The sequence below is a fragment of the Ascaphus truei genome, chromosome 5 (genome assembly GCF_040206685.1).
Source record: "Ascaphus truei isolate aAscTru1 chromosome 5, aAscTru1.hap1, whole genome shotgun sequence".
In the NCBI taxonomy this organism is placed as follows: domain Eukaryota; kingdom Metazoa; phylum Chordata; class Amphibia; order Anura; family Ascaphidae; genus Ascaphus; species Ascaphus truei.
In genome coordinates, this window is record NC_134487.1 from 97,188,354 (window position 1) to 97,203,982 (window position 15,629).

Below are 15,629 nucleotides of genomic sequence, written 5' to 3' on the forward strand. Positions count from 1 at the left end.
TCACTACTATCACCTTGAGACCTGTATTTTACCTAGACAGGTGATTTTGCAGCCCCCCCCCCCCCCCCCCCCATTTGCGCATACCTAACTACCACAATTAGGGAATACTGCATATCAGTTCTCTGGACACGTTTGATCTAATTCACCTCAAACTGTCTCTCTATTACATTAATCCGGAGTGTCATATATACTCATTTTAGGGTTAACATATATGTGTGTCATTTGATGTATTTTAACACCCATTATTTTAATTAGTTTAGCATTAAAGATTATTTTTAATATTATCATTACACTTCATAGGGGTCATTGAGTGCTTTAAGTGTTTTTTTTTCACTATGTTGTTAACTTATTACGTCACCCATCAGCACCGTACCCCCATACATTTACTTAACATTTAGCTGAAGCGGGGTTCACCAATATAGTACTGTAAAGTATTATTTACTGTAAGTAATAATCCCTGAAGACCAGAGTAATTAATGTCCTGACTGCAGGTATAGGGACCCAAGACGCAGCCATAGCACAAATAGCCAAATAATAGTGCATTGTTTTCTGCTGCTTCCTTTACTTTTATCAGTATTTTTTCAGTATATATCGCATATTGTATGTTTAATTTCAAGTTCCTTAATTGTTGTCCACTCATTCATGATCCATGAACATTCATGACAAAGAGGATCTTTTCCTTCTGTGCAATACAGTATATATTGGCGATGTCATTGTGACCAAGAATGAGCAAAGATGTGTGCAAGGTAAGGGCCAGTAATAAAAGTCTTCCCGATGGAAAACGGGTGCAAACAGCTCCAGATTCCTAATATATCATACAAAAAGCTATGAGATTATTTCCTTTTGACAAATATGGTGCCATTTTTCTAGTCAAGAGGCACTGATTAATATCCCCCAAAATCAGCAAGCTGCAAGGTTGTTAAGAGACATTAAATCAATAAAAATACAGACATACCACATAAAAAAGCACACTTTAATATTTTAGAAGTACATGATACAAAATAAACTGAAATCTTTTGATTGATATTTTATATACCAAATAAAAAATACTTTATCGCAAAGGTGAAATGAAACTTCTTTCAGCACTGGTTCACTTTACACTTGGCCAAAAATGAGTCATTACAGGACTCCTTATATATTTGCTTCAGCATTGAGGTTTTTCTGGGCATCCTTCCCACAGGAAACAACAGTCTAGAAGGAGTCTGAGAAAGTATTCCCCTATTCATCCACAAATAACCAAGTTCAGACAAATAGTGATGAAGCGGCAACAAGAGGACTACAGGTTTTGGGGGGTTTTGGTTTTCAATGAAGTCTCGAGTTTAACTTTTTTGTCTTCTTTCATTTAGGAAAATTTCCTCTTCTGAATAGCTTCTGCTTTAACAGCCATGGTCTTTGCACATATGGTGAGAACCACGATTAGAACACCTACAATCAATGTAACCAGGGGCCACAGGAAGCAGTGCAGGAGAACGTTTTCATCATGGGTGCGTCTCAGAAGAACATCCTCTGGCCTGCAAGAGAAGAATATAACATGTTCAAAGATTTAATGTGATACACAAACTATTCGGTAAACAGGTCTTTTATCCTTCACATGTGTGGTGCTCACCCTTAAAGTCCAGTGATCAAAGATTACGACATACTGTACTGCTATTCTTTAATTTATAGACTGAATACTTCAATATTTTTCAAAGCAAAATATTCCTGATTCAGATTGAAAATACTCTGTTGTTTAGAATAGTATGTACAAAAAGCTATAGAGTACCATAACCACAATCACTCTGAAGTGCCCTGTGCAAACAGCCTAATGCCAACCACAACACACCCATGGACTCATATAGATCTATCCAGGAATTCAGATTCTTGGAAACTATATTGACAACTAGTAGTTACAATGAATGGGATAGTCTATCTGTAGAGGAGAGTTTCCCCTGTTGGCGATTACTGGAGGTACAGTACTGTAAGAGGTTATTTGGAGTGGAATATTAGTCAGTAGCTACCAATGTTGGATACATACAACTAAAGCCTGAGCTTACTTGAGTGTGGCTAGAAGGCTGCAGTCAAACCGTCAGTTTTGGCCTTTTCCCTGCACTGTAGTCATCAAGGTTGTTATACAGTATTTAAATATTTAATAGTCTTGAGTTTAATGAGCTATAGGTGAGTTAGAGTCAGGTATTTGGTTAAGAGTTAGGAGAACCGTAGAACTGAGACAGTTTCATGGTCACATGTAAATCTTTTACTTTCCTCGTGTGTCTAGTTGGAAGAAGTTCTATAGAAAGGGGGAGTGAATATGTATCTTCTTCGGTATCCAAGGTGGGTATGTAGTATTAGGACATATTACCCCTTTGATGCCTGTTGTATACATTGATAGCCTCGGGTATCTTAGGGATTCATGTATTTTATGCCATAGGGTTTGTAATGAGTTTAAACCCTATGATAGAAATATATATAGGATTTCCTTCCCCCATGCCATCGCTAGGGATAATTATTGGTGGAGTTAATTACTGTATAGCTATCGTAATTTTAATATTACCCCCCGGTAAACTGTTATCGCAATATCGAGGATATAGGTCAAAACACAGCGGTAATAATGCAAGTTCTTTATTTCACGGGTGTGTTATTAACTCCTTTTTACTGGGGTTTGATCACTCCCTAGATATGTGCTGTAACTAAATAAAACTTAAAGATTTAATCAGTAATACTACATTTTTAATAGATAGTTTTACGGCTTCTACGGGATTCTTTACTTTGTTGCTAGAGCACAATTCCAAAATATGCCTTTCTGTGTAGTTTCTTCAGGACTGTACAACATACAGTAGGCCCTTATTGAATAATGTCTGAAGTGGCCAATCACAGTGTGATCGTCCATTCAGACCTTACCGAATATGGGCCATAGTCTGTTACTTTTATATCAAAAGTAATATGCTGTGACGTTCACGCCATCCCTTGCTTGTGAGTCAGACAAAAACATATTTACAGCATAAAGAGCAGTGGTTATAGGATAGGGTGTATTACTTTACTCTAATTGGTTAAACATGTATTATACATATATGAAGGGGGACATTAAAAAAACCAGTGCTGAGAATTTGTTTTTATTTTTTCTAAGATATTCTCAAACAGTTTTTGGATGACGTGCATCATATTCTATTTAAAGTACATTTAAATTAATGGATAAGGACAGCAATCTAGTCTTTAAGTTAAGCCCAACAACTGACATCACGTATGTAAATATCACCCCATATTCTGTTCTTTCGATTTGCACTAAGACATGAATATTGCTCTCAAAGCAAATCACATGACTTTCTAGCTCCAAAGGACATTTTTCATGGACACTCTGAAAGCACAAAAATATGAAAACTTGTATTAGTGCTTTCCAGGTCTTTACAAAGCATATGTAGACATAATTGAGTCACTTTGCCCAGGGCTTATATCATATTATTAGTGCAAACCCTGGAAAACTGTATGCACTTGTACAAGGTAAATGTGAGACATCAGGAGTCAAGAGCTCAACAAATACATGTGAAGCTAAATATTGTAATTTAATGTACAATTTGGTCCTCAATAAATGACTCTGTATATCATTGACATCCAGAACTAGTAAATGATGAGCATACACACAACAAGGACTTTAACATCTTACCTAAAGTGACCAGAGTATAATTTTATTTTAAGGTACTGTACAAATCTCATTAAAAACCCTCCTGACAAAATGCACTGAAGTGAAGAATCTGTCGTGAATCACATTCCTGTTCCAAAGTCTCTGAACTGTTGCAATGTTTAAATGCAAAGAAATAACAATATGTCACTTATATTCTGCCCTACAGAAAAGGTCCTGGGTTTATACATCACCCCTAGTAGAATATATTTCAAGGGGATAATTGTACTGCATAAGATCTATACGATTTATTTCTTCTACACTACATGGCGCCAGTAGAATCTGTTTGATGGATAGACTCATTAGTCCTCTCTCTTTATACTTCTTCTGTGTGACAGAACCGAAAGGTGTTTACCAAATTAGAAATGCTGCACTGACAAGTGACATTTACTAACTGGACATTGGATACATATTCAAAACATTTTAGAAAGAAGAGGAAAGAAACAAATATACAGTATGTACATATATATTTCTTTCATTATTAAAAACAAGCTTTTTTTTGCAAATATTGTTTTTTGGTGTACTGTACAGTACCTGAAAATTAGCATGGCATTTTATTTAGTGGTGCGGTGTAACTCTATACAGAGGAAACATAGAAGATAAGAGAGAATATGAATGAGAGGAGTGGCTCAGTGAGTAAAGACACTGACTGGCACTGAGTTTGAAGCAAGGGAACCTGGTTTAATTCCTGGCGTCTGCTTCTTGTGACATTGGGCAAGTCACTTTATCTCTCTGTTCCTCAGGCACCAAAAAACATATATTTTAAGCTCTACGGGGCAGGGACCGGTGCCTGTAAATTGTCTCTGTAAAGCGCTACGTAAAAATAGCAGCGCTATACAAGAACAAACAACAAGATAAAGCTGGCACTTTCGTTAATCTTTCGGAAAATAATATGTGTTTATTATAATTGGCGATCTGGTCACCAACTTGGACTTCGTGATAAACACTTTGATATAATGATCAACAAGAGTGGCAGCATTATTTTTTAGGGATCTTGTACCTACTCTGAGTACACCATACAGAACTCTTTGATTTTCATGACTGCTCCTTGTCATTGAGATTGTATCATTCTTCACATCCAGAAAATCACTATGGGTGCTATGCACAAAGCAGTGATACGTGGTTTTAAGTGAGATAACTGCCTTTATAGCGTGATACTGCCTGCTGTGAGATTCACAAAGCAGTGATAACAGTGCAGTATCTTGCTATAATGGCTACTTAAAAGCACTTATCACTGCTTTGTGAATCTCACAGAACGCAGTATCGTGCTATAAAGGCATTTATCTCACTTAAAAGACTTATCACTGCTTTGTGAATCTCACAGTAGGCAGTATCACGCTATAATGGCTTTTTATCTCACTTAAAAGCACTTATCACTGCTTAGTGCATAACTATATATATATATATATATATATATATATCCATACATACATATACAGGCATACCCCGCATTAACGTACGCAATGGGACCGGAGCATGTATGTAAAGCGAAAATGTACTTAAAGTGAAGCACTACCCTTTTCCCACTTATCGATGCATGTACTGTACAGCAATCGTCATATACGTGCATAACTGATGTAAATAACACAGGTGTAACAGGCTCTATAGTCTCCCCGCTTGCGCACGGCTTCGGTGCAGGTAGGGAGCCGGTATTGCTGTTCAAGAAGTGCTGACAGGCGCATGCGTGAGCTGCTGTTTGCCTATTGAGCGAGATGTACTTACTCGCGAGTGTACTTAAAGTGAGTGTCCTTAAACCGGAGTATGCCTGTATACATAAATACATACATACATACATACATACATACATACATACATACATACATACATCCCCTGAAACCTCCCTCCTAATAGATTAAGGAGACATGCCTGTGCTGAAAAAGGAGCACACCTGAGGTACCTGGCTGGGAGATATGCTAATGTCTATGCAAAGTATATTTAAATGAGTCCCATCCCACACTTCCTAAAAAGATTTCCATACCAACTATATACAGTTGGTAAGCCTAAGGCACCTAGTGACTGAAATGGTATACTGGTGTCAGACCCAACAGAATGTCAAGGGGAGACTCCTGGAGCGGGTAGGACCTCGGTGGCCAAAACAGCGGGGAGCAGGCAAGGATTGTTGTGGTCATAAGCAGGGTGCGGTGGCAGGCAGCAAGCAGGATCGTCATTGTCACGGGCAGGGTCGACAACAGGAAGGCAGGAGCAGGGCAGGGGAGCAGGAACTGAGACTAGGGAGCAGGGACAGGACTCGGACTTGCTAGCAGGAAACAGACTGTGGCAATCTAGTTCAATAACAAGGGCCTTTAATAAGTAATCAGCACTACAGGATACAGGGAACAGGTCAGATCAGGGCAGCAGCAGCAGGAGTCAAGATCGCAAAACAAAGGCAAGGGAGGAATAGGAAATAGAAACTATAAGGACAGAAGACAGGAGCAAAAAGAGGAGACAGACGGACAGAGGATCCCCAAAGCAGAGAGAAACCAGCAGCCCACCCGGTGGACAGAGAAAGGAACTATGGCAAGGAACAGGATGTCTAGGAGACCCTGACATTACTCCCACCCTCTCAAGAGCATTCCCCGGATGATCCTCCAGGCTCTTCCTGGAGGCCTTGATGATAGGCAGGCTCAGGGTGACCCACCTCTGGCGGTTTGTTGACAGGCAAAATACTTGTCCCCACCGCGATGGCGCGGGAACCAGTAACCGGTACATTGGGCATTGCAAGGAACTTCCTGATGGGTGCGTTTAACTTAAATGCAGGGGCATGGACATCAGGGACATAGGCACCAAGAACGGGCGCACCAGGCTCTCCACATGAGTTAGTGGGGACCTCGGGTCCACCCTCCATGGTCTCCCCTTATGACCAACACATCTCTTTTAGTCCTGGAATAGGAACTTCCAGATGGGCATGCGCAACTCAATCGCAAGGGCATGGACATCAGGAACATGGGCATCAGGAACGGGCGCACCTGGCTCTCCACACGAGTCAGTGGGGACACTGAGCTCACTCTTCGTGGTCTCTCCTTGTGACCAACATATCTCTTTTAGTTTTGGAATCTCTTTCTCCAACTTCATCTTTTCAGACTTCAGTTTTGCACGAAATGTCTGTTCCTTGTAACCCTTGCTCAGGTCTTGCAAAGCCTCTGCAAGCTTGCTTTTGAATTCTGTCTGATGCCCGGAATCTCTTTCTACTGTCCCAGTCTCCTGCCGTTTCGTGGTATCACTTAATGAGCATTTAAGACCAGCTATTTGAGTTTTCAGCTCTTGAAGCTGTCCTTCTGCATTTCATTTCTCACTCAATGCAGTTGCCAGTCCAGCTTCTTTGGAATTGAGTCACGATTCCACATCTCCCAGCTGACTCAGAACAAGGCTTAAATCTGTTTCCTTTTCTTTATTTCTGACCTGCAGCTGCCGGTACTCCTCCTCCGCCGGTACCTTGTCCAGCTCCAGCTGCAGCCGGGCCTTCTCACAGGCTGTGTGGTCCAGCAATTTGCAGGCATCGCCCATTTTGACCTCATAGCGCAGAGTCAGGACAGCCACTTGACGGACGGACACCTCCTCTCTCTCTTCCTTTTTGGTGAGTAGTGTCTTAAGCTCAGCGATCTGCGCCTGCAGCTGTGTGAGTTGCTGGGATGTGTGATCAGCTGCCAGCTTTAGCTCTTCCACTTCTAGGCTTTGCTGGAAGTTCCACTCCTCAGCGGGAGACCCCTGTTTCTTGAGTGCATCCTGCAATTCTCATCTCAGGGCCTTCATCTCTTCACTGTGCTCACTCTGAGCTTGCTTCCACACATCCTTCATTACATTTTGGAGCTCTGCCAATTCCTTCGCTAGGATCCCAGCAGCTTGCCTTTTCCAGCTTTCTTTCTCCTGGGTGGACTGACTGTTGGGGATGGAGCAGTGTCTCTGCTCCTCTAGCTCTTGCTTCAGTTTCTGGTCCGCCTCATGCTCCCTCTCATACAAAGTTACCTGGCCTCTATGCTCCGCCTCCAGCAAAGCTCTGGTTATGCTCAGTGTGGCCTTCAGCTCCTCATGCTGCTCTCTGGGGACACACTGGGTATTCAAATGCTCCTTGGTGTCCTGCAGACTCGCACGCAGTTCTTGCCGCTGGCCCTGTAGCATGTTTTCTGCTTGTGTGCGCTTCTCCAGGTAGACATGTTCTTCTTGCAGCACTCTCTCTGCATTCTGCCGTGCTGCCTGTACATCTAACTTTTCCTTGGCCAATTGTTTCGTCTCCTCTTCTAATTCATGGAGTATCTTATCTCCGTCACTGGCTTGGACAGAGAGGGTCTTGCACATTTGGTTTATAGTTTCAAACTCACTTTTCCACCCAATAGAGCTCTGGTCCTGAGTAGCATCAGTATATGCCTTATGCAACTTACTTGACATGATAACCAGGTCACTCTTCAACTGATGGTTCTCTTTCTCCTGTAATACACATTTAGCAATTGCTGTGGATAGACACTTCTATAGTGCAGCCTTGACCTCTTGCTCTTTATTTAGTTGTCCATAGAGGCAATCTATCTCATTCCCTGTGGATTGAGGTGCCTGGGTTAGGGCTCTTTTACCTTGGTGAAAGGCGTCCTCTTTCTTTTCCACTATTCCTGGGATGATTCTGTGAGTCGCCTTAAGCTGCAGCATCTATCTGTTCTCTTCTAATGCAGGTTTTCCTGATGTTGAAGGGTCATCCTTAATTCCTTCTGTAACTTCCACTGTAACACCTCCTTTCTTCTTTTTCTTTCTCTTTGCTTTGAGAAGCTCTGAAGAATCCGTGGTACCGTGTTCACATTTATTGCTCAAGACTGTTTTCAAAGTGGGTGCCATAGTTTCGAACACCGGGAAAACCAACCACCCCAAGAAAACCAGTAAAGAGGAAATGTGTCTTTAAAGCAGAAGCATTGGAATGAACAACAACAGATATATTAGGCTGCGCTTATAGTGCCGGCGATGCCGCGGCAAAACAAATGTATTGCCACCGTTGCGTGATCTTATAGTAAGTGTGACGCGACGGAGCGACGTGGCGGCGCGAAATTTGAAAGCCGGTCAAATTAGATTTTTCAGAGGCTGTCGCCACATGTGACAGCCTCTGAACCAATCAATGGCCAGGTCGCGTGTGATGAAATACAACTTTCGCGGGTGGCGACGGCGATGGGTGACGTCATCCATTGCGTCGCCGTCGCGCGCACTATAAGCATGGCCTTAGGCACAACAGGGAGATTTGAGACCTTAGCATCAGTCACAGAAATATCATAAATTACAGGGAAAACAATAGACAGAAACTTGCAGTTAAATCTGAAACTTTAGAATCAAGCAAAGGAATATCATAGATGGCGAGAAACTAAAGACAGAGAAACTTGCAGTTACATCCACTCTCCCAGTAGGTGATGTTCCTCACGCAGGGGTGCTGGATCCCGGCTGCTTGCGTCGTCCTCAGATGAGGGCAGGGACACCTCCTCAGGGGGACAGCGTTGGGGCACCAATCAGGGGGAGTATGAAAGAATTCTACCATAGGGGCTGCCTCCAGCACTCTTGGAGCCTGTGGTGGATGGAGGCGCTAGCACTGCAGAGACTGAACTGAAGCATCTACATCAAAAGCCTGTCCTGTTGTCCCAACACCATCGCGGAACCTCAGCTCTCCTGTAAACCAACAGGTAAAGCACACCACTGGTATCCAGGCAAATCTCCAATAGGGGTGGGGGGGGGTAGAGGGGGAAAGCACCGCTACAGAAAAAAAGGATTGCAATAGAAAGGAATCTCAACCCTAAACAGTTGTTTAAGTACCTTAATAAGAAAAAATAGAAATTTATTATTTACCAGAGAAGAATCAATTGCAATAATAATGCCACAGGAGGAGGCCATGACCACTATATTAATGAACAATTGGTTAATTGAGGAAGAAGTGCATAGGCCGCTTGATAAAATGAAAGTACATATGGCACCTGCCCCGATCGCATACAACCAAGAGTTCTTAATGTGCTAAGTTCAGTAATGGCCAAACCATTACATTTAATATTCAATGACTCAATTTCCACATGCTCAGTACCACAAGATTGGCGTAAAGCCGATGTGGTGCCTATTTTTAAAAAGGGAGCTAGATCACAACCGGGGAATTACAGTCCTGTAAGACTACAGTAAGTGCTTCACAGTTACAAAAAGGAAAAAAGAAGAAAACATTTCAGGTTATAAAAGAGACCAAACACAAGGATACAATACAGGATGAGACGGTACTGTAGCTATTAAATGCCGGACAGGTTGTGGTTCATTAATTAAATGTCTGGGTAAACAGATTGATCCTTTTTTTTAGAGATTTCCCAAGAGGGGGCCTCTTAAACTGTAGGAGGCAGACTGTTCCACAGAGTGGGAGCAGTGCTGCTAAAAGCTAGGGTCCGAAAGGAAGTCACAGAGATTCTGGGAACTGTTAAGAGTCCTTCACCTGCAGATCGAAATGAGCGAATGGAAATGCAGGGAACTAGAAACTCTTTCAGATATGAATGTCAACAAGCCAATCTTTAAATAAATTCGCCATTTTACAGGCAGCCAGTGCAGAGAACAGGTGTCATGTAGCAATTTATATATTCAAGTCTGAGCACTGGGCTGCATTCCTCACAGAGGGACCCTGGTCTTATAATGCAATAGATACAAATCTATCAATTCCACATTGTTAGACAGGTATCTTGTGCCTCAATTCTGAATGGAAAGAAAAGACCTTTCAAAATCATTAACTGACCTTAACCTGACAGTAGCCACACACATTCTGAAATCTAGATGCCCTTTGGTTTTGCTATTAATTAACAAGAAAAATAAATTAAATGTTAACTTGATATTGGGCAGATAGAACTGAATTAGGAAATTTATAAAAAAAATAATATATATATATATATATATATATATATATATATATATCAACTTGATATTGAAACTTACAGTAAATAAATGTAATGACCTGAAAAGAGGGTTTTGGAAGCACTAAAGCGTGGAACGGACCCCCCCCCCCCCCCCACCCCTCTTACTTTGCTTTAAAATGTCAGAAATCAAAACATGTTAACATCTCCAATGTAAATGCATAACCTTATGGACAACTACAAAATGATGGATCTCACACACCTGACGCACAGTATGACGTGAATCCCTTCCCCATACATAAAATTCTACATTACAAATGTCTAACAAATAACAACAGGCAACTGCATATGGTTCTAAAGGTCACAGCACAAAATATGTATTACCCACGTATGTAAACAATAATGATTACCCTTTACCAAGTAAACATACTTAAATAACATAATCATAATCAACGTACTGTATACACTTGTGTTACCTTCTAGTCAAGAAGAACCCATTTACTGACATTAGTAGAACAAGGCTCTGCCCTGTCCAGAGCGAGGAGCCTTAACTTCTAAATATTAACCACACACATAAACAAAACAAAAAAATATTGAAACATTGTGAACTTTTAGACAAAATCCCCTTTTAGACAAAATCCCCTTTTAGACAAAATCCATCTTTCATTTTTTTAAATTAATGCATATCTATAACACAGCAGTGCGCAAACTGGGGGGCGCGAGATTTTCTGCGGGGGGAGGGGGGGTGGCGCAGGGTTTACAGAGGCTCACGCGCTTCCCGAAGGCACTTTAATTAAAGTGCCGGAGAAGCGGTGAAGGCCTCTGTAAACTGAACTTACCTTGCTTCTGGAGACGTGTCGCCATGGCAACGTGACGTCATGACGCCAACGCCTTGAGAAAGCGCTCTGTGTAGTGCGAAATGCGTTGGCAGGGCAACGCCTTGCTACTTTTTTCTACCATGACCAATAAATAATTATTTTTATGGAAAATGCACTTTCCTGCTAACTATCTCTTTTTTTCATATTTGGCTACCTCAGGATGTGCTCTGTTACTCTCTCTCTCAATTCTTGTATCCTGTATCACCCTGATGGAGGCACACCAAGATTACCTGGAATCTGGATCAATATGGCCGTTGCAGCATACCATTGAGTTTTTGCTTGCTACAGTACATGTTTTCCCATTGTGAATCTAAGGACATTAGGTACTATTTAGGGTGATCTGATTGCATTGGATTCTGGATAGATTGTGTATTATACCTTCATCATCTGGTGGTTCAGCAATCAGGATACCACACCCAGTCCTCATGTTAAGATATTATATCCAGGCTTCGCTACTTGAGTATCCACCTCTACATATTACATATTATTTGTTCTGTATATTGTCCGTAGCACCACGCATCTATAGTTACTAGTTACTCAGAGTAGGTACAGGATCCCTAGAAAATAAAGCTGGCACTCTTGTCGATCATTGTATAAAAGTCCAAGTTAGTGACCAAATTGTCGACTGTAATAAACACACTGTATTTGTATACTGTGCAGCTTAGGGTTTAGTCACCATCAGGTGTTCTCCTGGGTAGTACTTAGCCGTCCAGCTGCACAGCTGTTCTGAGGTGGGGTTGGATCCCCTCAGAGTTTGTGTGTATTTTTAATAAATCACCTTCCACTAATCCCTGGTGCGCATTTGTGCATTTTTTATTATCCTGTAATAAACACTATTTTTTTTTTACAAAGATCCACGAGAGTGTCACCTTTACCTTCTATGTTTACCCTGTATAAAGATACACAGCATCATTAAACAAGATGCAATGCTAATTTTCAGGTACAGTAATTCCACGTTTCCCTCTCATACCCCCCTTCCATGCCTGAGGAGACAGCAATGCATTCTGGGTCTTTGCATTGCTGGCTCATTTGGCAGAGGTTACATTCTTTACATAAAGGGGTCTATGTACTAAACAATTTTATTGGTGCAAAATTGGAGCATTCAAATTCCATTTTGATTGCGCTTGTGTGCAAACATTTTTTATTTAATTTGTTTCGGTGCATAGAAATGGACTGCGCTTGGAGTACAAATGTGAAACATACGTACAAATGTTTCTGTGCGGCAAAAACACGAGAAACAGCATCAAAATCGTCTGCCAAGATCAATTTGGTGTAAAAACTCTAAACAGACTCAATGTTGTTAGCACAAAATTAAGTTGCTATGTATCAAAACAAAAATGTATTTAATGCCGCAGGGAAGTTTTATTATATATAATATTACAATATTAATATAAATGTGTTCTTACCGAAATTGAATTTAAATTTCTTTTTTCCACTTTTCCCCGGGTGCCTATATTTTCTCACTTACCAAAGATACACAAATCCCTCACTAATCCCCTTGGTAGACCTATTATATCTGGGGTTGGGTCAATGACATCTAATCTGTCCCAGTATGTGGATTTGTTTCTACAGATTTATGTGACCTCTTTGAGGTCACATATTAGGGACAGTCTGCATGTCATTGACTCAATCTCAGATATAAAGTGGCAACCATCATTTATATGGGCCACGTGTGATGTGCAATCATTGTACACATGTATCGAGCACACTAAAGGTCTGGTCACTTTCTTGATGGTGACCATGGGATGTCGGGTTCACAAAATAATTTTATTATTTCAGTTATTGAATTTATTCTCACACACAATTATTTTTTTATTTGAGTCACAATATCACCTTCAAATCTGTGGAACGGAAATGGGGATGAGGTTCGCCCCAAGTTATGCCAATCTTTTAATGGGTTGTTGGGAGGAAAGTCAGATCTGGACCAACAACCCATATGGGGTGGGCCTGGTCTACTACAGTATGGCCGTTTCATCAATGATATTCTTATTATTTGGGATTCTAATTATGGGGACATTTCAGGACTTATTTCTCAAACACATTTTGTCTGTCATTTAAATCTAATGTTGATCCCACCGCCATAGTCTTTTTGGACCTCTGCCTGAAAAATGATTCTCACAACACAATCCAAACGGATGTTTATATCAAGGAGGTGGCTACTAATAGCTACCTCTATGCTAACAGTAGTCATCTCCAGGGTTGGCTGAATAACATCCCATTCAGCCAATTTGGTAGATAAGGCGTACAGTAACTGTTCTTCCGTTTTGGATTTTTGTGTGCAGTGTAATTTGATGATGGCAAAATTTATTGAGAAGGGATTTGAGGAATCATTAATAGAGGAATCTTATCAGAAGGCAGCCTGTCTAGATAGAAAAGAACTATTGAAATCTTCTAGAGAGAAATGTGAGGCTAGAGCCTCTAAGAAGATTAAGTCATCACCTCAAGATAGAACGGTCTTTTCAACTAAGTATAGTCAGTCTCACAGGTCAGTGAGAGACATATTTTATAAGCATTGGGGAATTCTGGCACATGACCCTGTTTTGAAGGATCATTTGGAGCCACAGCCTTCCATTATTTATAGGAGGGCTGAGTGCCAAAAGACATTAGCTCCCACTAAATTACGGTCAATTGTGCCACCTGTGTTTAGCCCAAGGCCTATTGGCAATTTCAAGTGCAATAGAGGGAGATGTATTACATGTTCCTTTATTGACACTAAGAAAAACTTTACATCTAAATCTAATGGTGAGGCCTTTTTGGTTAAAGGTTTCATCAATTACCAAACTACATACTGTATGTAGTGTACCTCATCACTTGTGGTTGTGGCCTACAGTATGTAGGTCGCACCACTTGACCACATTCTACTTGATTCTTAGAGCATAGGAGGAATATTCTTCATGGTGTCACTAACCAATATCTATCCAAGCATTTCTTCCTTTGCTATAATAAGAGTACTGTTGGTCTTAAGGTTATGGGCCTGGAACATATATCTCTTTCTATATTGGAAGGGAATAGGATACAGGTGCTTTCTCGTAGAGAGACCTTCTGGATCTTTAAACTTAATTGTTTGGTTCCAAGAGGTCTAAATGAAAATTTGGACACTAGCATATAGTGTCTTTGTTTTTTGTTTTGGGTAAGCTTATCTTTATTGTATATATATATATATATATATATATATATATATATATATATATATATATATATATATATATATATATATATATATTATTTATTATATTCTACACATTATATATATGGTTTCTTTATTATTCTTATTCTATTTTTATTATTAATTTTCATTATCGATACATATTTATATTTCATTCATGTTTATTCTTATACTTTTTATATAATTTGATTTGAAATCATTTTAGGATTGTTTAGATTTATGTTTAGTTAATTACATTCATATATTTGTACATATGTATTATTTCTGGTTGTGCTATGTCACGAATTAGCATATGATTGTTTTTGGTAACAATATACTTCGTTGGTTACATTCATTCACCAATTAGGAGTTTCCTACCACTATAAAGGTTTCACAGCTGCTGCCTTTTGGACACACCACTGATGAAGTCAGAATATGCGCTGACGAAATGCGTAGGGTTAATGTCTGGACACTAAGACACCTATCAGCTGTTTAGAGGATTCCTTGCAAGAGACACGGAGGAACGGGAGATCAGAAGGAACACCGAGGCTGGCATCTTATTCCACCCTGCCAGCGGAGCTGAAGTGAGGCTGCTAATCGTTTGCTGGAGTAAAGCTTGAGAGAATCAGCGGTTTGTTATTAAGGAGGGTGAGGTCCTCGCGTAGTGAAAGTACACAAACAGATCGGGATTTTGCTGTACTTTCTTGCCTCCCCTCCCCCTCCTTCCTCCATTTCCATCGGGGCTACCGATGTTTGTTAGCGGAAAGGCATACCACAATCCGGATCGGCATAACTGTGGTTTCCTAGAATTAGGAGACTTAGCTGACCGACTGCCTGTGGCTACAAATTGGTGAGATCAAACCAAGCTTCTTCAGGTGTTATCAAACATTCACTGGATTCAACTCACTAGCTACACATAGCATCTGGTGCTCTATTGGTGACTTTTTTGCTACTTGTATCACCTGCTCTTCTCCCCTGATACAGTTAGTTCCTCATTCATATGTCTGTGTGTCTGGTGCATAATATTATCCTCCACTATTGCGTTGCAGCTTATGTTAGGTCCTTAGTTTTTTTTTATCATTGTTGTTTCACATTTATATGTATTTGTTTGATTATTA

At 40.5% G+C, this 15,629-nt stretch overlaps 1 protein-coding gene across 1 annotated transcript in view; it reads right to left on the bottom strand.

Annotated features, from left to right (window-relative positions):
- Positions 1–244: 244 nt before the first annotated feature.
- Positions 245–15,629, bottom strand: part of KCNMB4 (potassium calcium-activated channel subfamily M regulatory beta subunit 4) — a 74,670-nt gene continuing 59,285 nt past the window's right edge. The window contains exon 3 of the mRNA XM_075598941.1: positions 245–1,511. Coding sequence (XP_075455056.1) covers positions 1,343–1,511 — 169 coding nt within the window. The 3' untranslated portion in view covers positions 245–1,342. The remainder of the gene's footprint in view (positions 1,512–15,629) is intronic.